This window comes from Arachis hypogaea, chromosome 6, assembly GCF_003086295.3.
Source record: "Arachis hypogaea cultivar Tifrunner chromosome 6, arahy.Tifrunner.gnm2.J5K5, whole genome shotgun sequence".
Taxonomy (NCBI): Eukaryota; Viridiplantae; Streptophyta; class Magnoliopsida; order Fabales; family Fabaceae; genus Arachis; species Arachis hypogaea.
In genome coordinates, this window is record NC_092041.1 from 8,090,050 (window position 1) to 8,111,963 (window position 21,914).

Sequence of the window (21,914 nt, forward strand, 5' to 3'; positions counted from 1 at the left end):
GTCTTGTTTCGACTATCACCTTCTTCCTGAGCTGTCTTTCGAACCTTTGTCTCAGTTGTTCGTCTATACTTCGCTTCTCCCATGTACACAATCTTCTCTCTCAACCTCATACGATTCATTTCTGTTATAGCTTTTAGAGCTCCACCTTTTGTTGTGTACCGAATGAATGCAAAAATCATACATATTACCACTTTTTTGTTTTCGTGATACATAAATGTCGTTAATGCGTCTAGTCTAATTAAACAGATGAAATAATTCATTCTTCGAAATGTTTTCGGAGAGATTATCAACAAAGATGGAGAAAGACTCATTTTTCAACCGTTGATACTTTTCTCGATTCCAAATCCTGTGATATTTTACATGTTCTCTAGTTCTAATACACTCTGTGTTTTTTATCTTCTGTCTCACTCCTTCTCTCATTTCTTATTCCTCATTTCTCTTGAATTATGAATAAATAGACTGCTATGTTGTTAGAGATAAATAGCAAAAACAAATAATAAAATTGTCACCAATTTTTACAATAAATCAAACAGCTGACATATTGATTAAAGTACAAACTCCTAATATGTTTCAGAAATATTATGACAAGTTCAGAATGCTAAGTGAAAATAATTTTGACTTGAGAGGGAATGTTATTTGAGTTGGTATATCAATTAACTATATATGTAGAATAATTAGTTTAATAGATATGTAGAAAATCTTATTAATTAGTTAATTAATTAGTTTAGTTACTGTTCAGTTAATTAAACAATTAAGCTAGACCTTGTAAGATGAAAAAAATCTTATGTAATGAACTTTTATACATTTTGTAATGAAAAACTCGAAGATAATAGAAGTGTGAATTACACACTCTCTTTTATTTGTTGAAAGTCGTGCAAAGTTCATCTTTTTCTCCTCCCTTACACATTGTTTGATTTAAAGAAAACGTATTGTTTAGTTTAAAAAAATTGAGTGGAAAGAAAATGTAAAGATAAAAAATAGATGGAAAATTAATTTTTTCTCAAAATTGGGAGAAAAATAAAAAAGTGGTACGGAGGCTATTGAAATTTTTTTTTTGAACATGAGATAAAAATTGATAGAAAAAATATAAATAATGGTAAAAATACAAATTTATCTTTCGTATAAACAATAATAAAAATATATTGATATATTATTATTTATATATAATATAGAAAAGAGTATTAATGTAATTTTACTTGGTTATAAATTTTATTTTTTTCTATCTAAATAAAAAAAAATTCTATTTTCTTTTCATCTATTTTCTCTTCGTTTAAATAACATAAAAAGAATTTCATTTTTTTTTAATTTTTATTTTTTTTCTCTTATTTTTCATCTTTCATTTAAATAAAGTGTTAAACTCACCTTTTCAACGATCAGAAAGGGAATTTGTTATCCCGTTTAAATTCTAGAACTTTTAGTATAAAACTATAATATTATATTATGAACTATAAATTATCTCTCAATTAAAAACATTTTTTTTTGGCTAACAAGTCGATAACTGCAGCTAATGGAATTCTTATCCATAATGCAAGAGGTCGCCGGCCAAAGGTTAAGGATGTTTTCGTTATTTATCTCCAATTTTATTTATTTTATTTTATTTTTTTATGTGAAGTGTCTATTCGATGGCTTTATTGATGTACTGGCCAAGTATTTTAAAACTAAAATGTTTATTTAGCAGATGTATAGAATATACCTTCGTATTAGTAACATGATCTATTTGACTATAGTTGATATAGAAATTTGATTTAAGTAAAATAGTCCCATTCTCATCCATTTGTTAAAGACAAATTTGTTTAATCTTTTTGAAAGTGACAATTTTCTCGGCACCAGCTTAAAGTAAGACTATATACCTCTACGTTAAAATTTAAAAAGGGAATGAACTCTCAAATTATTTTTTTTATTTGATAAAGTGTGATATTTTATTTAATATTTTTAAATAAAATAAAAATATTAAATAATTAAATATTATATTTTATTAAATAATTAAAAAATTAAAAATATATATTTTTATTTTAATATAAAATATATATTAAAATTGTGTAAATTGACGAATTAGTTCATTTGTTATCCGATAAATATTAAATATTCAAATTGTATTTTATAAGTGCAGTAATTTATTAGTTAATAATAAAAAATAAAATTATAATGAATTAATTCTTAATTTATTAAATTAAAAAGTATCATGTGAAAAAATTTTATTAATTAAAATTAATTATTTAAAATTTTAAAATAAAAAAATTAATAAATTAATAATTAAATAAAAAATAATAATATCACTCTATATAAAAGGATGCTGCATTGCTGTGAAATAGACAAAAATTAAACTATATTTTATTTTCCAAAAATCTTGAACCAGAGATTTAGTTATTGAATTCCATAAGAAATTTATCCTCTCATTAAGTCATTATCACAAACAACATCAAAAACGTCAACATCCAGCTCCACCAAGTATTAGAAGCACGAATTATCGCGAGAGACGTACGTCAGAAATTATTTTAATATGGAAAAAGAGATGATGATTTGGTTAAATATTAATATTTGAAGTGTATTACAGTATTGTAGAAATCATACAACACGTTTTTTATGTGATGCAATACGTTTCTTATGTGTTGGTCAATATATTGTTACGTGTCTAATACGTCTCTATATATTGATTAGAATGTTATCATTTGTCCACCACACTTCTCATGTATTATAACACATCTCCACGTATTGATTTTTCTTTTACAAAATCTATCCATTTATAATTATACCAAATAATTCTATTTCTCAAAAAAATACCAAAATTTTTTCTACACAAAAAAAATCAGTCCATGTACGTATGAAATATATAAAATTAAATTTTATATATAAGAATGAGAATAAAAAATTTTTTTTTTCTTGGGAAAAGCAGGAGCGCAGGACGTCATTTTAGTATTTTACCTGAAAAAATTAATATATCTAATTAAAATCATTTTTATTTTTAATTAAAGATTACATTAATCATGGCTAAAACAAATTTATTAATCAGTTATTATATTTTTTTAAAGAGTATCAGAAGACCAATAAATTTTGTAATTTATAATCATTAATTAGTTATTATTGATATTTTTAATGGCATAAAATTTTATCTAATAATATGAAATTATTTATTTTTTTTTAATAAAAGAGTTGAATTTTTTTTATTTTTTTCTCTCTCTTAGAAAGATGTTAATAAATGAGGGGGCGCCACGTACACCACCTTGTCTCTCTCTCTATGAATACGATTCTCCTCTTAACTATAAACCCAGCTGAAACCAACACGTCGCAAATTACCATTCTTTCTTGCTTTTCTGCTTCCACAATCCATTATTCCATATTCTAAATTCTAATTTGTTCTTGTGCTCTATATTCGCTTCAAAGTTCTACAGTTCAGAACGAACGAACACACCGTCAATCACTCATCATCGTCGTCGTCATCATCATCATCATCACCACCACATCATGTCGAATCCACCTAAGCTCGGTCGAGTTCCCAGCATCAGAGACAGAGTTCAAGACACTCTCTCTGCTCACCGCAACGAACTCGTTTCTCTCCTCTCCAGGTTCCCCCCATTTCTTTTCACTTTTCTTATTTGATTCATACTTTATGCACCGCCCTGTTTCCTCTTATTATTCGTGCCTCTGTTATTTATGGTTCTTGCTTTGACAGGTATGTGGCTCAGGGGAAAGGGATTTTGCAACCTCATAGTTTGATCGATGAGCTTGAAAATATCCTTGGTGAGGATCAATCTACAGTGGAGCTTAAAAATGGTCCCTTTGGCGAAATCATCAAGTCTGCACAGGTCACTTTACCCCTTTCATTAAATGGCACTTCCTTTTATACCCTTGTTTTAATCTCTCCATATGTTATGTTTTCATGCCTCACACTTACAAAATAGAAAAATGCTTTGGACCCTGTATTACTATTGTATCATGATGCTAGACATAGCTAAACAAACATATTAAATTAACTGCATTGAAAGTTGTTGTTAGGTATGAATTTCATTTGGATTTGCTAACAGTTTTTTATGCTGTCATCCTAGCATTGTCATACAATTTGGAAAGGGAATAATATCACTAAATAGTATTGCTGGTTTTAGTTTACTTCACATATGTAGATTCAAATATTATATGAAAAATTGAAGCGTTATATCTGTGACAGGAAGCCATAGTTTTGCCTCCCTTTGTGGCCATAGCAGTTCGTCCAAGACCTGGTGTGTGGGAATATGTCCGTGTTAATATATTTGAACTCAGTGTGGAGCAATTGAGTGTTTCTGAATATCTCAGCTTCAAGGAAGAACTTGTAGATGGACAGTATGGAATCTACTGCTTAGCTTTTTTTTTTTTTTTCTTTAAATGCACTGAAAATTTCTGTAATTTAATTGCTGTTGTGATGATGACTATTATTTTTTTTTTATATTGTGCTTTAGGATTAACGATAATTTTGTGCTGGAGCTTGATTTTGAACCATTTAATGCATCATTTCCACGCCCCACTCGTTCATCATCCATTGGCAATGGTGTCCAATTTCTCAATCGCCACCTTTCTTCAAGTATGTTTCGCAACAAAGATTCCTTGGAGCCCTTGCTTGAATTCCTACGTGTTCATAAGTATAAAGGCCATGTAAGTTTGCCATGCTATGCACTTTCTACTTAATAGTTGACCTTGAGTAGTTGATACTAAGATGACAATAGTTATGGTTTCAAAATGGTAGCCCCCCCCCTCTCTCTCTCTCCCTTTTCTCTCTCTCTAAGTGAAAATGCATCCTCTTAGGCAGAGTACTCGATGCACATTTCTATTTTGCAATTTTGTTTAGGTATGAGGAATATATGGATTTAGATTCTGATCTTTTTCTGCTTCGTTATCATGGTATAGGCACTGATGTTAAATGACCGTATACAAAGCATTTCCAAACTTCAATCTGCTCTGGCCAAGGCTGAGGAGTATCTTTCTAAGCTTGCACCTGAAACACTTTATTCCGAGTTTGAATATGTGTAAGCTATTCTTCAACAATCAATTTACAGTTTTCTCTTACATCATGAACAATGTGAAAAAATTTCATTTAACTCTTTCTTTGAGTGTAGGTTACAAGGAATGGGTTTTGAGAGGGGTTGGGGTGACACTGCTGAACGTGTATTAGAGAACATGCATTTGCTATTGGATATTCTCCAGGCTCCTGATCCTTCTATACTAGAGACTTTTCTTGGGAGAGTGCCTATGGTGTTTAATGTTGTTATATTATCTCCTCATGGCTACTTTGGCCAAGCCAATGTCCTGGGTTTGCCTGACACTGGAGGACAGGTATTCTTATTTATTATTAATATATCTTATTTGGCATAAGAAAAGTTAAGCTAGAGATTCTACATTGTTCAGTGTCCTCATTTCCACACTTTTGCCTCTTGCATTGTTTGAGTTATATATGTGATCCTACATGAAAGGCTTGTATCTGCAGGTTGTTTATATACTAGATCAAGTTCGTGCCCTTGAGAATGAGATGCTCCTTCGGATCCAGAAGCAAGGACTTGATTTTACTCCTAGAATTTTGATTGTAAGTGTAACTTCTTGGGTCAGCTATCTACATATTTGGCTGGGTTGTTTTGTAGTTGATTTTTTTTTCCTCCTAAAAAGAATATATATATATATATATATATATATATATATATATATATATATATATATAAATCCTCTGCAATTCTAAAGGTTACCAGGTTGATACCTGATGCAAAGGGTACAACATGCAACCAGCGGCTAGAAAGAGTCAGTGGTACCGAGTACACTCATATTTTGCGAGTTCCATTCAGATCTGATAAAGGAACCCTCAAGAAATGGATCTCGAGGTTTGACGTCTGGCCATATCTTGAGACTTATGCAGAGGTAAATGTGCAAAATCTATAGCTTGAATAATTCACCTGATTATGAACAATTATTAGGAACTAGAAATTATGAGTTAACAATTTCCTAGCTTCTGAGTTCTAGCACATACTATATGGTCTACCCTTTCCATTTAACATTTTATGGTTTTGTGTATTAACTATTAACAGGATGTTGCCAGTGAAATTGCTGCTGAGTTACAAGGTTATCCAGATTTCATCATTGGAAACTACAGTGATGGGAACCTTGTTGCATCTTTATTGGCTTATAAGATGGGAGTTACCCAGGTTCTTTTCCTGTTCTCTGTCATCTTAATTTTTCCATACAAATGTGAAAGCTCAAGTCTCGTGTCGATAATGCAACTTAATATATTTAACGTTCATATGTATAGTGCACAATTGCGCATGCGCTGGAGAAGACAAAATATCCAGATTCAGATATATATTGGAAGAAATTTGAGGATAAATATCATTTTTCATGTCAGTTCACTGCTGACTTAATAGCTATGAATAATGCAGATTTTATCATCACTAGTACATACCAAGAGATTGCGGGAACGTAAGTATACTGTTCATGAGATATAGTGTACTTACGATTTTTGAAACATAATTTCTTGTTATCAAGTACCTGATCATAGTTCTAATTTAAATTTATTTCAAAGTCTTATTACTAATCACTTCTTATTTATTGTTTTGTAGTTTTGCTAATGCAACCTCATGTCTTTTACTTGCTTTTTATATTTCAGGAAGAATACTGTTGGCCAGTATGAGAGCCACACTGCTTTTACTCTTCCTGGACTCTATAGGGTTGTCCATGGCATTGATGTGTTTGATCCCAAGTTCAATATTGTCTCTCCTGGAGCAGACATGTCAATCTATTTCCCCTACTCCGACAAGCAGAAAAGATTAACATCTCTGCATGGTTCCATTGAAAAGCTATTATTTGATCCTGAGCAGACTGATGAGCACATGTGAGTGTAGTTGAATAGCTTAAAATTTTAATTTGGCTCTACTCCTACAATAATCTATATCTCCAACGTAATTGAAATGAAGGACTAGTTGTCTTGTCATGCATTACGCAAAAAGTTCTGTTTTAAGTGTATGATCTGTTAGCCAAGTCATTGCTTGTCCTGAATTCATGGAGCCAATCTCTGCTGTTACTTGTTTCAACTGTAGATAATCAATGCCGATGTCTTGTTCGAAATCCCATGTTGCATCAATATTGTTATTTCTCAGAATTGATAGAATATGTGCATCTTCTTTTTTCCTACTACTTTTTTTTGAAAAAGCATGTTAGATTCATCAGATATGACTGCGACTACCTCAGTTAATAAGTTTATCTTCATCACTGTGTGGTAGTGGCATGCTGAAAGACAAGTCAAAGCCTATAATCTTCTCCATGGCAAGGCTAGACAGAGTAAAAAACATCTCTGGCTTGGTAGAAAGCTTTGCTAAGAACAACAAATTGAGGGAATTGGTGAACCTTGTGGTGGTTGCTGGTTATATTGATGTGAAAAAGTCCAGGGACAGAGAAGAAATATCAGAAATTGAGAAGATGCATGGTCTCATAAAAGAGTACAATCTCGATGGTGATTTTCGGTGGATTGCTGCCCAAACAAATAGAGCACGTAATGGTGAGCTGTATCGCTACATAGCGGACACAAAAGGTGTTTTCGTTCAGGTAATGTATCTCCAGCTCTACTGTTTCATTGATCCCCAGGGCTTCATTCCTCCCTCACTCACTCACTCACTCACTCACTCACTATTCCTCTCTTACTGCAGCCTGCTTTCTATGAAGCTTTTGGTCTTACAGTTGTGGAGGCCATGACTTGTGGCCTTCCCACATTTGCTACCTGCCATGGTGGTCCTGCTGAGATCATCGAACATGGTGTATCAGGATTCCATATTGATCCTTATCACCCTGACCAAGTGTCTGAGATTTTGCTTGGATTCTTCCAAAAATGCAATGAAGATCCAAGCCATTGGAATAAAATATCTGATGGTGGTCTTCAAAGAATTTATGAAAGGTAAGCAATTTTCATAATATTAGGTAGTTTTCCTTTTATTTTCCCTGGTGATATTTATGCTAAAGAAACAATAAACAGGTACACATGGAAGATATATTCTGAAAGGCTTATGACCTTGGCTGGAGTTTATAGTTTCTGGAAACACGTCTCCAAATTAGAAAGGCGTGAAACCCGAAGATATCTTGAGATGTTCTATATTCTGAAGTTCCGCGAGTTGGTGAGTTATGTTGCATCTGTTTGCTGCTTACTTTTAGAACCAGGTTCTGATGCTGCTATCATGAAGCCGGATTATGAACTTTTCAAGCATTAGTAATGGCTAAAAGCCTAAAAGAAACAATCATTTCTTACAAGCATTAATTTCAACTGTGTGCGCTGCAACTTGTTTTGCAGGTAAATTCAGTTCCGCTGGCAAAGGATGATGATGCAAATTAGCCAGCTGGTTTGTCCCAACAGCTTTTGTATTTTCACCAGGTGTTGACAGCAGACAATAAGAGTCTTATACCGAGTGTATATAAGTCTGCTTCTTGTGTTGTAAAATCTTGTTCTGCAAAAAATGTAGGAGCTTCATGGATAGTTGTCCATGTTAGCTCTGATTGTCTCGGTGATTCTGGGAACTCATTGTTGGATGTATCGTTTCCCCTTGGCTTAGCACTTAGCCAAGCTGTTGTGAAAGCTCGAATATAATTGAAAGCTCAAATTTGCGAGTTTTTAGGATTATTCCAGGTTTAAGACAACAACTGCACCATGATGGAATTTCGTTGCTCTCAGAAAGACTACAGTATGACACTGATGCAATTTCCTTAGAAAGGTTTTATATTTATAATAACTAGGTATCTACATTGTCAATTATGCCTCAAAGTTATAGAAGACTTGAGTATCTTTTTATTGGTCACGGTCATGGTCCCCAACCCCAATCCCATCCCTTGTTTGTTTCATTTATTAAGTAAGAAAGACTTTTAGGTGAGTTGTGTAGAAAGAGGCTGAAAACGGCAAAGGGGGCCCAAGGGACTTGTGGCGTTTTGAGGTGGGGGCGAGCACAGCCATTGGTTCTATGTTAATGAAGTTGCTCAGTTAGTTGCATTGGGGGAATTTCTTTCCATCCTCAATCAGATTGGACGCTTTCTGTTGCAGTTTTTTGAGGCATGCTATCCCTCTTCCCTCAAAAGAGAGTTGCAGGCCTTACACTTTCTGACACCTGCAACAACACAACAGGGTCTAGCCGAACCAGCCTTTTTGACCCCGTTGTCCACATTCCCCAATATGTTCACATGTCTCCCAAGACCCCTTTTTCTTCATTTCCCCCTCTTTTCAACGGTCAAATACTCGTTATTCGCAACTAGCTAAAGAAATAAATTGATCGGGTGCTCTTGCACACTACCCACTGCAATTCTTGCTTTTACTCATCTTATTGCAAATTTGCAAAATATACCAGTATTAAACTACTAATACAGTATACTTTTCTTACCCTTTCTAGCCTTATTCATGGAATATTTCCTGGTTTCAAGGGTTATGCCATGGATTATTTCCAACTTTCAAGGACTATGCCGTGGATTAATTCACAAGTTTCAAGGAATAAGCCCTATGCTAAACTCCTTCATAAAACAATAACGATATATATAGACTTCTACTTGGTTTTTTACAACTAATTACTTCACATATTAAAGATACCCTTTACTTTGTTTACAACTACCAAGTAGGATAGTTAAAACGAGATTTATATTCAAGTACTTTGTTGGTTTTTTAACTAATTAGAACAACACCGCTGTCTTACACCAGAATCTCAAATCATCGCAATGCACCGATACCAACAGTTTAATTGATATAGAAAATCACACACACACAACCACAAGTTAACGGCGTTTCTCACACGAAACTACAATAAACGCCAACAAACTGTAAAATAGAACACCAAACCCTACGTGGTGCTTCAAGGTTATAGGGAGGCTGGTCCTTACCATAGCACTTTATCCCCCTACACCTTGTGCACTTTTTACATAACCCTGAAAGTTAACCAAAGATAGTGTGGTCAGAGTTGGCCAAATGAGTGTGCAAGATAAGCGAGTGCACCCACAAGAGGTGCGTTCATATAAGTGGCTGGCTCTGACTGCTCATAATCTGACCGTTGATCCGGGAACCTATCATGCAGATCCGGCCCTCCAATCACAGCACCAACAAGAACGTTGGGGTTGGGGGATTGTGAGTTCATGACACCGAACCCTGCTGAGCATTGGATCTTGCCAGGGTGTACAGAAATGGACGGCAGAGATGATCCCCGGTGGTGTATCCTTCTTGGGTACCTTGGACCATACCCCACCATGTACGACATCTTCAAGGGATTGTCTCCCAGCAAGTAATCCACCTGCTTTTTGGCTATTGCACGGAGCCTCTTGGGAGTAACGGTGGTGCCGCCACAGTTGACGACGGTGTGGGATTTGGTCAAGTATTTGGCATAGGTTAAGAGAAGGAAGGAGGTGGATGTAACATACTGCATGTTGCTATCACTCATCTTGAATAGAAGCCCACCTGGTGTGTATTGTGCCGAAGAGAAAGAGGTTCCTGGAATGAGGGAACAGATGAAATTGTCCGCGTGACCCTTGTAGTCATGCAGGGTTTGCACTTTCTGAACAAGAAATTCCTTAGAGAGAAGGATTCTTGCTCCAACATGCTTGTTATCCCACCCAAATGTATTGTCAGATTCTGCAGCACCAAGTGTTTGTCCATTAACCTTAATGTAGTTAAGATAGATGGAGTTCCTAGTAGCCTTGTGCAACCAAGCAGCACCCCAAAGAAGCTCATCCTCATAGCCTGAGTAAGAGCAGTAGAACGGGCACACAAATGGCTTCAACCCATTGCTGTATGATCCTCTGTATTTATCAGCAAATTGGAAAACCTGAACCCAAAAAATACAAGGCAAAGTTATTAGATATATACAGATACGTACACGTATACGTATACAACAAGAAAGAGAAGAATGCTTACAGAGATGGCCCTCCTAACCAAAATTTTGGAGTAGGTGGGGTCGGTTTTCTTGAAAACAAGAGAAGCAGCTGCAAGAGCCGCAGCGGTTTCCGCGGCCACTTCTGAACCAGGGGTATTATGGTCTATCTTGTACACATTTCTTGGAGTATCCATGTCTTCTGGCCTCTCCCAACACGCGTGGTCCTTCTTAGCGTCTCCCACCTTCAACCACCACCAAACCAATTAGCAGTGTTGTGAGGAAAAACAAGAAAGAAAGAGAGAAAAGAAACCTGAACATAAATGGTGCCAGGATGTGCAGTGGCTTTGAGAAGGTAATCAGTTCCCCAGCGGATGGCCTCTCTGGCATTCTGCAACTCGCCCTTCATGACCCCACCGAACTCGAGAACACTCCATGATAGCATGGTGGTCGTGAATGCCATCGGAAAACCGAACTTCACATTGTCCCCTGCATCGTAGTACCCTCCCACCAAATCAACCTGCATTGCCGCATTTCCAACTCAAATAAGCAAAATGCAAGAGACAGAGAAAAGGAGAGCATGAAAATGGAGATGATTACATGCATGGCAGAGCCATCAGAGAGAGCAGAGTCTCTCCTCCAGGTTATCCTCTGGTTAGAAGGGAGCTTGCCAGACCTCTGGCCTTCAAAGAAGATGATGGACTTGCTGAGAGCATCTCTGTAGTTGTGAGAGGCGAAATGGTGAGGGTGAGGGCGGTGGCCATGGTTGGGGAAGGGGAAGGAGTGAGAGAGAAGAGTGGTTGAGAGAAGAGAAAGAAGGAAAAACAAAGAAGGTAGGAAGAGAGGCATGTTGAGTGAGAGAGAAAGAAGCAACCAACCAAGGAAGGTGAAGTGACACATGCAAGAATGAGTGAGGTTAATTTATAGAAGAAGCAAAAGCTGCAGCAATGGCTAAAATCATGCTTGGTTCCAAGTTTACAACAATACGAATAATTAGGACCACACCCTATACTAATTAGCAGGGGCTTGCCATTAATCTAACACTTCTTTTTCCTTCATCAAATAAATAAAAACTCCAAATGTTCAAGGGAGTTATCTCGTTCTGCGTGCAACCAAAAACACCGAGGGTTACCTATATAAGAGAAAAAGTTTATCTAATACACGGAGAAATTAAAAAATTTAGATTCTAGAGCATTTGGTTAGCTCTAAATTTATGATCATATTCGAATGTTTAAATTATAAAATATTTTAGAGTTTAGCAAAATCGATATTTAGGTATTTGCTATATAAAGTTATAAACACAACAATGTTACATAATCAGTACTAAATATTATCATTTTGTATCGACAATAATTTATACTCATATTAAAAGAAGGTTACCTATAAAAAATATATAATTTATATATATATATATATATATATATATATATATATTAGAATTTGTACATATAAATTAATAAAAATATATTTGTTAAAAATAATTTAATATTTGTGCTAGTCAAATAATAACTAAAATTACTAAAAATTGTTAGTTCTCAAAAATTTCTCATATGAATAAACATTAAGTGAAATTTTAAAGGAATCTTAATTTATTTTTTAGATAAAAATATTGTCAAAATTTAAAATTTTTTATTTTTCCTCCCAAAAGATGGATATTTGATATTCACATAATGAAGGTTTGTATATAAAATCATTATTATAGCTTTTAATTAGTATTTTTTTGTCAATGAACTCTTTCTTTTATTAATATTATAAATATTTTGAAAATTAATAATTATTCTCCTAACAAATACCCTAAGTAGATGAAAATAATAACTTTTAATTTTTTTTCAAAAGTGTATTAGAAATATAAAATATTTTAATTTTTCAATGAAAACTTATTTTAAGCAAACCAAAAAAAATAAGAAAAATAAAAAATTATTTTTAATACGGAAATAAAGATGATGTTTTGGTTGAATATTGATATTTGAGGTATATTACAATAGAAAAAATATAGGGAGCCAATAGCCTAAGCGTACAACGTGTACAATAGAGGTTTAGAAAGTATTAGAGATATGACCATTAGTGTTACATTGTCCTGTCAGATTATGCTTTTGGGATGAGTGAGTTCATGACATAATATTAGAGTTATAAATCCGAAAGGTCAAGGGTTTGATCCTTGATGAATTCTAAAATTAACCTAAATTTTTTGGATGAGTGATTTTATAATATGAGATGTTTATTATCCCTAGTATCTTATTGGTCATAATATTAACACATATCTAATATCTAATACGCACTCTACGTATTGCCAAGATGATGAGACATGTCCAACACACATTCTACATGTTGACCTTCCACCTACAAAATTCATTCGCCTTTAATTACACTAAAAAATTTTATTTTTAACAAAAATACCAATATTTTTTTCATATAAAAAAAGCCAAGAAAAACACCTTACATATTTATTGAAAACTTATGTAATTAATAATATCAACGTTCAATCCATGGTATATTCTTGTGTTTTTGGTTGTAGAGTATCTTTTGCTCAATGGATCTAGCTAGGTTGAGTGCTGTGGTCCAAAAAAGCACTGAAACTGAAGCCCGGCCCACTAACCATAATAACAGAGTACATAGGAACTACTCCATAGTCAGAGAACAAACAAAACAAAATGGTCAATGCTTCAACTAAGAAAAGCTGTCGGAAAAAGGTGGTGAACACAAGCATGGAAAACACACTGATCCCTCAAGTTCATCGGTTAATTCACTAAAACTGAACCTTCATAAATTAAAGGCCCATACGCAGACATGCATGGTATATGGAACACCCATATAGTATGAAGATATATGGAAATTTCTAGCCTCTAGTTATGATCCTTCACACATAAGACATAGACATAGGACATAACACCAACCTATGATATGTCTCATGCATTAAAATAAATCGTTCATGACATAATTGGGGTGACAATAATAAAATACAGTACGGGTTTTTATCACATTTTCATCTAACCTCTTGTTCTATAGAGTATTTGAAACCATAAGATGTAATTAAGAATCGTATCAAACTATAAAAACAAACAAAATAATATAGGATGGAAACTGGAAAGTAGGCTAAAATGGGAAATTGATTAATTGATGATAGGAAATAATGAAAATGAAAGTTTAGGTGATAAGTAGGGAAATAATGAGAATATGGAGGCAATAGTAATAGGTAGAGTGAAGCCAATAGTCATGTGCTAGTCTGAAGTAGTGATGAGTTCCCACATGGAGCAGTAGTAGAGACTAGACAATTGATGCCCATTTCTTCTTCTCTTCAGTTCCCTCCCTCTGTAAAAGGATCATTTCCTCAGAGTACCGTACGGTATAGGACTGAGCCTCAATGCAAATAAAGCCTGACACCACGTTCCTCTTTTTTTCATCCAACCTCCAATTTTATTGCTTGGAATTTCATGTGTACATTAAAAACATCTCATTTAATTATTTTACTAACAACAATACTACAGGACTGTATAATTTACTCTTTTTAGCTGGTACTTATTCAACTAGTGTATTTTTGTAGTTAATTTTTTATATATTGAAAAAATCTTCATATAATACTCAATCATTGAATTTATGGTATTTTTTAAAATTGTGAAAATAGGACAATACACCCTCTTGTTAATATAAAGGAGGCGTATTGTCCTCTTCCCATAATTTTAAAAAATATCATAAAATTCAATAATTGAGTATTATACCAAAATTATACTAATATGTAAAAAAATAAACGTATTTTTGTAAATTGGTGTTAAAAAAAAGTCCAAATGGACTAATAAAGTAAGAATCTTAGTTAAAATTAGATTTATTTATTCTATTGGTTCTATAATTTTACTAAATTTTCAATTAAGGTTTTACACTTTTTTTAATTGGGTTCCTACATTACTTTTAATTTTGTAATTAGGTTCTTTTCATATAAAAAACTTTAAAATTAACAAAATATTTCTCTCAAAATACATGTCGTCAAAGATCTAATTAAGTTTTTAATTATAAATACTTTTAATTTGTAAAAACATGTTCAATTAACTTTAGCATTTTTTATACTAAGAATGATCTAATTATAAAATTAAAAATAATGTAAAAATCTAATTAAAAAAATAAAAAAATTTAATTAAAATTTTGATAAAATTTTCGTAAAATTATAGGATCAATAATTAAACCTTAAAATCATTGTTTCATATAGACAAAAACTGTTAGTTCATGGACTTTTCTCTTTGACTAATTTGCATCTAAGTTGGATCTTATCGATCGATCTCATAATGGTTTGTTACTAAGATGTGTTGGTTTTGTTTTGTCAATGTCATTCTTAAAATTCACGATATGCCACCAAAACAAAATAGTGAAATTACGTACCATATTAATGAGCAGACTTACCGATACGAATATCTCCTGTGATGAGCAATAGTTTTCCCAATGCCACAAACACACAACACATTGATTCCATGACCACCATAATTGCCACCAACTATCCATATGGGCACTGGTGTCATAAAGTGTGAATGAGTTTTATTATGGAGTCTTGTGTTGTAATTTATGTCAGATACTTCAAGTGAGACATAGTCTCAAATACTTGCGTACATGCCATGCAGTGTTTCAATTTTAAATACACAATAACATTGTAATATGGAAGTTGCGCTCGTTGTTCTTTGATTCTATATAATTGTAGTAGCCAATAGGGGAGTGTGTCGATTTAGTGTAATATCTTGGCTAAGATCTTTGTGTGTTGGATAAAATGAATAACATATCTCTATAACTTGTAGCATACTACAATAATTACTCGATTTACGCTAGCTTGTTGTTAAGTTCATTGTTGGCAGTGTTTTCTATCTATAAATTTTGGGATTAAGTACTTTTTTGTTTTTAAGGTCAGTGGTCAAAATTAACATCGTCAATCATCCTCAACAATTTAAAATGTTTTAAAATCATCATTCTCTCCACCAATGAATTTTTTTTTTGACAAATTTGCCTCTCGAGTCTTTAACGCTGAATTTTATTACATTTCCGCAAAACTCATTCATTCTCTCATTTATATTAGCCACTCAAAAACTGATGTTTCATCTTCAATGAGGCCCTAACAGATTCATCGTTGCTTGGAGGGTTTTGTTCCTACATTTGGACTGCGTTAGCAAGCCTCTTGAAGGAGGTCGTTCCACTACTATCATCGCGATTGAGGTATGTATTCATGATTGCATTATTGAATGCGTTGCTTTTGTAGTAAAGTTGTTGAAGTAGTTGTTGTTGTCTGCGACAGTTGTGATTCGTTTTTGGTTTTGTGGAGCTTGTATTTAACAATATTGTAATGGATTCTGTTAGTTGGTAAAACTGCTAGGGTTTCATTTAAACTTTTTTTTTCATTTTGTATACTGATAGCCCTTTGATTTTAGGTGATGGAAAGTTTTAATCTGACTGTTTATCATGGTGGTCGATTTGGGTATGATCAAGGGACATTGCAGTGTATTAGGGAACAAAAGACACTGATTGAAGATGTTGAGAATGATTGTTGGTCTGTATTTGAGGTATACGCAAAGTTAAGGCAGTTTGAATACACAAATTTTAACATATCAGTTTTGTGGTATAAGGATCTAACAGCTGAATGGTTGGAGGAAGATTTAAAGTTATTTGCTATTGATAGAGAGGCACTTGAGATGTGTAGAACAGCGGAGTTGAGGAGTCATGTTGAAATGTATGTAGTGCATGAGGTTGACGAGGGTGAAAGTTTTTCAGAAGTTGGGTATGTTGATGTTAGAGGCAGAACAGAGAAAAATCTTAAGAATCAATTGATGGTTTATGAGGGTTAGCAAGGTAAACAGGTGCAATCTGATAATGTCCAACAAGCTAGTGAAGGAGATAACGTGCATCTAAATGTAGCTACTAAAAATTCACGGAATGAATCGAACAGTAACAATGACAGTGATGATGAAGAGTTTGTTCCGTCTGATCTTGAGGTTGACAGTGCAGATGACGTTCATTTCACAGATAATGAAGAGGAATATGATAATGACAATGGTTTTGAGGGACTGACTGATGTTAAGGATGGTTCTCGGGTTGATAAAGACAAAAGGGTTGTGAATGCTTATTTAAGTGATGATGAAGGCTTCAATAATGATGAATTAGATTTGGAGTATGAGGTTGGTGGTGGATCGGATAAATAAGACAGAGAAGATGAATATGAATATGAAAGGAGGTATCCAATTCACATAGATGTAAAAGACATAAGTAGTTATAAGTGGGAGGTGAAAAATATATTTGCTTTAAGAGAGGAATTTAAAGACACTGTAATAGCCTATGCAGTACAAACAAGAAGGGGGATTAGGTATGCCAAGTTTGACTTGGTTAGAGTGAGGACTGTTTGTCAACAGGATTGCCATTTTTGGCTATATGATGCTAAGATGGGTGAAGAAACAACCTGGCAACTTAGGTCTATAAACTTTAAGCACACTTGTGACCAGGCACACAGGATTGGAATAATACATACTCCATGGCTGGGAAAACTTTCAAAAAGAAGGTGGAGCATAACCCAAAAGTGAAGATAAAATAATTGGTTAACAAGGCACAAAGGAAGTGAAACCTGACTATGACAACATCAATGGCAGTTAGGTCAAGACAAGCTGTATTGGATGAAATACAAGAAACTTACAGGACTCAATATAAGAGGATAGTTGGTTACTGCTCAGAGTTGCTAAGGTCTAACCCAGGGTCAACAGTGAAGCTCAAGGTACATAGGTCTCTAGATTTTGGGAATGAGGTTCAACACTCTTCAATGAACAACTACTGCATTTTTCAAAGAATATATGTCTGTCTCAATGCTTGCAAAAAGATCTTTCTGCAGTGTAGAAGATTTATAGGGTTGGATGGTTGCTTTCTCAAGACACCTCAAGGGGGATCGGGCATTGACTGCAATAGAGTGGGACCCTAATGATCAAATACTTCTTGTTGCATATGTCATTGTTGAGGCAGAGACCAAAGACATATGAAAATGATTTTTCCAGCTGCTAATTGATGATTTTGGTTCTAAAACAGTTGGAAGGTCAACCTTCATGTCCGATCAGCAGAAGCTAAACAACAACTGTATTGATTAATTTTTAGTTATTCAAATAATTTTGATAAACAATAGTGTAATAACACAATGTTTTACCTATTTTCCAAGAATTACTACCCGCTTTTGATGAAGTAATCCTAGGTGTGGATCACAGGTTCTGTGTAAGACATCTGTACAGCAACTTTAGGAAGAAGTTTTCTGGCCTTCACTTGAAGCAACTGATGTGGAGGTGTGCAAACGCTACACACTAGAAGGATTGGGAAAGGAAGATGGGAGTGATCTGAAAGGTTAATGTCGAAGCTCACAAACATCTAAATGCTATTGCTCCCAGATATTGGAGTAGATCTAGGTTTAACTATTATTCCAAATTTGACACTCTATTAAACAATATGTCTAGAAGTTTTAATGTTGCAATAGTAGAGTCTAAAAAAAAGCCTATTATAACTATGTTAGAAGAAATCAGGGTTTATTTGACGACTAGATAGGATGGAAATAGGGAAAGAATTCAAAAATTTAGTGGTATGATTTTACGTTAGATTATGAAGAAAATAGGGAGAATGAGCAGGTCTGCTGGTGAGTGGAGACCCTATTGGTCTGTTCCACAATCATATGAAGTGGTGAATGGCTTGAACAAATATGTTGATTTATTTGCTCGTGAGTTTTTTTGCAGGAAGTGGGAGCTAAGTGGGCATTCCATGAGTGTATGCACTCATGCCATCAGCTGCATCAACTTTAAAGGACTGAAAATGGATGCATATGTTTGATGACTGATATAAGAAGGAGGCTTATGTCAGATGCTATAATTCGGTCATAAACTTTGCAAATGGCTCAGATCTATGGGAGAAGATTGGTTTTGATAATGTGATGCCACCAATAGGAAGCCTAGCCATAGACTAGTGAAGAAGAGAAAAAGAGGTCCTGACAAAGCTGAGGATAGGAGCCATAATCACTTATAGGAGGGGATAGATTCAAAGGTGTTTAAATTGTGGTGAATCAGATCACAAGAGGGAAAAATGCACCAAGCCATCTATCCCTGTAAGTTCATTTAATATATGTATTTTAGGGTTTTGTTGTTTTGGTGGTTGTTGTAATTTGCTTTGTTTTTTCTGTATTTTCAAGTCTAAACATCTAAACAATTTGCTGTAAAAAAATCAAAAAGAGGAAGGAAAGAATTAGTTATAAACATGGGTGGCCAACCATCAGGGACAGGGAGGAAGAGATCATCTTCATAACTTACTGTCCATTCTGCTACTAGAGGGAGAAAAATATCAATTGTTAAACAAAATTAAGATTCACAGCCCTAACCCACCACATCCACAACACCAACAACAAGGTCCAAATCATCCCAACCCAACTCCAAACCCACACCACCATCTCAGCCCAACACATCAATAGTAGCTCTTCTCAATCCAAGGTCCAAGATGAAGCCAATTAGAAGTTCAACCCAACCGCCAATAGTGCCCAAGGAGAAGGATACATCAATATCAAGCCAACCAATTCTAAAGAATTTTTCTGCCAGCCACAATATTGCATCTCATGTTTCACTAAGAAAGTGGAGGTTAATGACAAAACTACTTCCAAGAGATTGAGAAAAACTCTAAAATGTTGATATTTTGGATTTGTTGTTATGTGAAAACTTTATACTCTAAGTATGTTGAGAATTTATTTTGGCTTAAGTTGATTAGATACTTTTGATTTTTTGTTGTTGTTTACACAGCAACAGAGTTGCTTTAGGTTTAACTTCATACTTATAATGGTGACTTGGTTATTATATTTGATGTTGTTGCCCTTTAGGCAGAATATTTTGTGTTGACTATAAGTGTCAACTAAGACAAATATTGCATATGTTTATGAATTGATTAGGATGTATTTTAAGTTATTTGTTTGTAGTGCTCAATTGTGTTGATTAATATTGTATCTGTGTGAGTTATGAATGATCAAACTCATTGTATAAATATAAAATGGCTGAAAATTATATATTATTAAAACAGATCAACATATACAATTCTTATTATAGATCACACTCTACAACACAATTTCATTAACACAATTCTTGTCAAGCTATAAAGTCATATTTCATTAACAAAAATATTGTCAAATTACAAAATCCTATTTCATTAACACAAAACTTCTCAAGCTGTAGCCACACAATTTCATTAACAGTCTAAATACATAATAACTCAAAGAATTCTATTTTCTCAACTAATTTCATCAAGCCATTTTTTGTGGCATTACGCATGGTAACTCCTGCTACTGATTTAATATAATCTGGAATCAGATAAAAAAAAAATCCAACCTAACCAATCATGTCTAATATTACAACAACTTTCAACTTCCACTCAAAGTCCTTCATTTTTGCTTTTAGTCCTACAACTTTTTTCTTCAACCTTGCAGTTTTTGAATCTTAGTTTTAGGTTATGGGTCTATCCAACGAAAAAACCGACACTCTTATTAAATCTATATGTTTCCACCGTAGTCAGTCCAACACCCAACAACAAAATAAAATCATCAATCAAGAACAAAAATCAAAAAAAAAAAAAAAACGCACCTCATAGTAAATGGAGTCCCAAAATCATTGACTAGAGTTCTCTTTCGTGTCCAAAATTTACTACACATGTCTCTCACCATACCCACAAAGAAATTTTCTCTTCTACACAGACGAGTGACTCCGAGACGATCATGAGCACTGGAAAGCCATGGCAGCACTACAAGCTCTAAAACTCTAGCAGACGTTCTAATCTTTTGGTTGGTAGTAAGATTTTTATTTAAGCTCTTTTATTCTGATGATTTATACAACCATATTTATTTTTTTAAAATCAATAAAACTATTAACTACCAGTAACAAATTAAAGGGTCAATTTGTCAAAAAAAAATTTATTGATAGAAAGAATGATAATTTTAAAGTGTTTTTAAACGTTAAAGATAATTTTAATAAAAAAAAATATTGAAGACAATTTTGATTTTGATCCTGATTTTAAAGACGAAAAAAGTACTTAAATTAACCCGATCTATAACAAACAAAAGCTTCATACGTAGTTCATATAATTCCCGTGATTTCCGGATGTTTTATTTTTTTTTATTTTTATCATACTTGCTTAATGCTTTGGTCTTGTCCAGAGAGGATGGCTTCTTATATTAAAATGTTTTTATAATTTAATTTTAATATATTATTAAGATAAAATAATGTTACACATATATATAATTATATACTGTTATATAAGTAAAAATAATTATTTTTGACATTAAACACATAAATGGTTAATCATTCAACATAATAGATGTAATTGAATTGTATAAAATATTTTATTTTATAAGTATATCAAAATTAAATTTGTAAAAATAATAGATAAAATGTGAATATGGTTTCATATTAATCAATTTAATCAAATATATTAAATGATGTAATGGTTGCTAATTATTATTATTATTTTTAAGTGAAAACATTGTAAAAAATCATGACTATCTTTTTTTGCCATAACTATTTCTTCTTGTGAGCCATGGCCTTGTTATGCTTCCATCCAAGTTCACAAAGGGGCCCAGGCCCATCCATATGTTACACCGTTCTCTTTTACTTGTGAAAGTGACAAACCAACCCTAAATGACAAACCAACTCTTAATTATGAAAGAGTATTTTAGTTGTATAGGAAAAATGTACAGGGACAAATCTTAATTGTATAATTGTTGATAAAATAAATTATAATGACATATAAACGGCTAAATGCTCAAAATTGTTACAAGGTGTAATTGCTATATAAGTTTGGTTCATAATAAACTTTTTCTGGGTAAACATTCATTTCATTAATCATACTTCAACTTGATTAACTTAACAGTTTTTTTCTTTTTCAAGACCTTAAAAAAAGATCGATAATATTTTTTTTATGATGAGAACTTTTAGGATAGAGTGGACTCAACTCAATTATGAGAGGTATATGAAAGTCGTGTTCTATGATTATTAGTGAACAGCCACAAATGTAAAATTAATAACAATCTCATTATGTTACTAACATTATTTCTGTCAACATCTGTCA

At 33.4% G+C, this 21,914-nt stretch overlaps 2 protein-coding genes and 1 long non-coding RNA gene across 3 annotated transcripts; 1 reads left to right on the forward strand and 2 right to left on the reverse strand.

Moving 5' to 3' along the window:
- Positions 1–3,180: 3,180 nt before the first annotated feature.
- On the forward strand, positions 3,181–8,614 carry LOC112695778 (sucrose synthase 2). Its single transcript, XM_025748248.3, has 15 exons — positions 3,181–3,563; positions 3,671–3,803; positions 4,163–4,314; positions 4,431–4,623; positions 4,876–4,994; positions 5,085–5,301; positions 5,453–5,548; positions 5,701–5,874; positions 6,042–6,158; positions 6,263–6,429; positions 6,617–6,841; positions 7,230–7,551; positions 7,653–7,897; positions 7,976–8,114; positions 8,288–8,614. The coding sequence occupies exons 1-15, from the start codon at positions 3,463–3,465 to the stop codon at positions 8,327–8,329; spliced, it is 2,442 nt and encodes an 813-aa protein (XP_025604033.1). The 5' UTR covers positions 3,181–3,462; the 3' UTR covers positions 8,330–8,614.
- A 1,050-nt stretch (positions 8,615–9,664) lies between these two features.
- On the reverse strand, positions 9,665–11,853 carry LOC112695779 (endoglucanase 17). Its single transcript, XM_025748250.3, has 4 exons — positions 11,433–11,853; positions 11,146–11,352; positions 10,877–11,077; positions 9,665–10,787 (listed from the first exon to the last, which is right to left on the reverse strand). Exons 1-4 carry the CDS (start codon positions 11,730–11,732, stop codon positions 9,924–9,926), a joined length of 1,572 nt encoding a protein of 523 aa, XP_025604035.1. The 5' UTR covers positions 11,733–11,853; the 3' UTR covers positions 9,665–9,923.
- Positions 11,854–14,012: 2,159 nt separating this feature from the next.
- LOC140173565 (uncharacterized) lies at positions 14,013–20,569 on the reverse strand. The gene is made up of 3 exons (XR_011862853.1): positions 20,435–20,569; positions 15,222–15,327; positions 14,013–14,141 (listed from the first exon to the last, which is right to left on the reverse strand). It is a non-coding gene; the product is annotated as an uncharacterized lncRNA (long non-coding RNA).
- Between the last annotated feature and the right edge of the window lie 1,345 nt (positions 20,570–21,914).

What these genes read in the sequence shown, in the direction of transcription:
- LOC112695779 (XM_025748250.3), bottom strand. Translation starts at nt 11,732, where the DNA reads ATGTGTCACTTCACCTTCCTTGGTTGGTTGCTTCTTTCTCTCTCACTC. An exon ending in CTGGCACCATTTATGTTCAG is followed by an intron (nt 11,078 to 11,145) that starts GTTTCTTTTCTC and finishes TGGTGGTTGAAG; the next exon opens with GTGGGAGACGCTAAGAAGGA. An exon ending in TGGTTAGGAGGGCCATCTCT is followed by an intron (nt 10,788 to 10,876) that starts GTAAGCATTCTT and finishes TTTTGGGTTCAG; the next exon opens with GTTTTCCAATTTGCTGATAA.
- LOC112695778 (XM_025748248.3), top strand. Translation starts at nt 3,463, where the DNA reads ATGTCGAATCCACCTAAGCTCGGTCGAGTTCCCAGCATCAGAGACAGA. An exon ending in CTCGTTTCTCTCCTCTCCAG is followed by an intron (nt 3,564 to 3,670) that starts GTTCCCCCCATT and finishes TTGCTTTGACAG; the next exon opens with GTATGTGGCTCAGGGGAAAG. An exon ending in TTCTGAAGTTCCGCGAGTTG is followed by an intron (nt 8,115 to 8,287) that starts GTGAGTTATGTT and finishes CTTGTTTTGCAG; the next exon opens with GTAAATTCAGTTCCGCTGGC.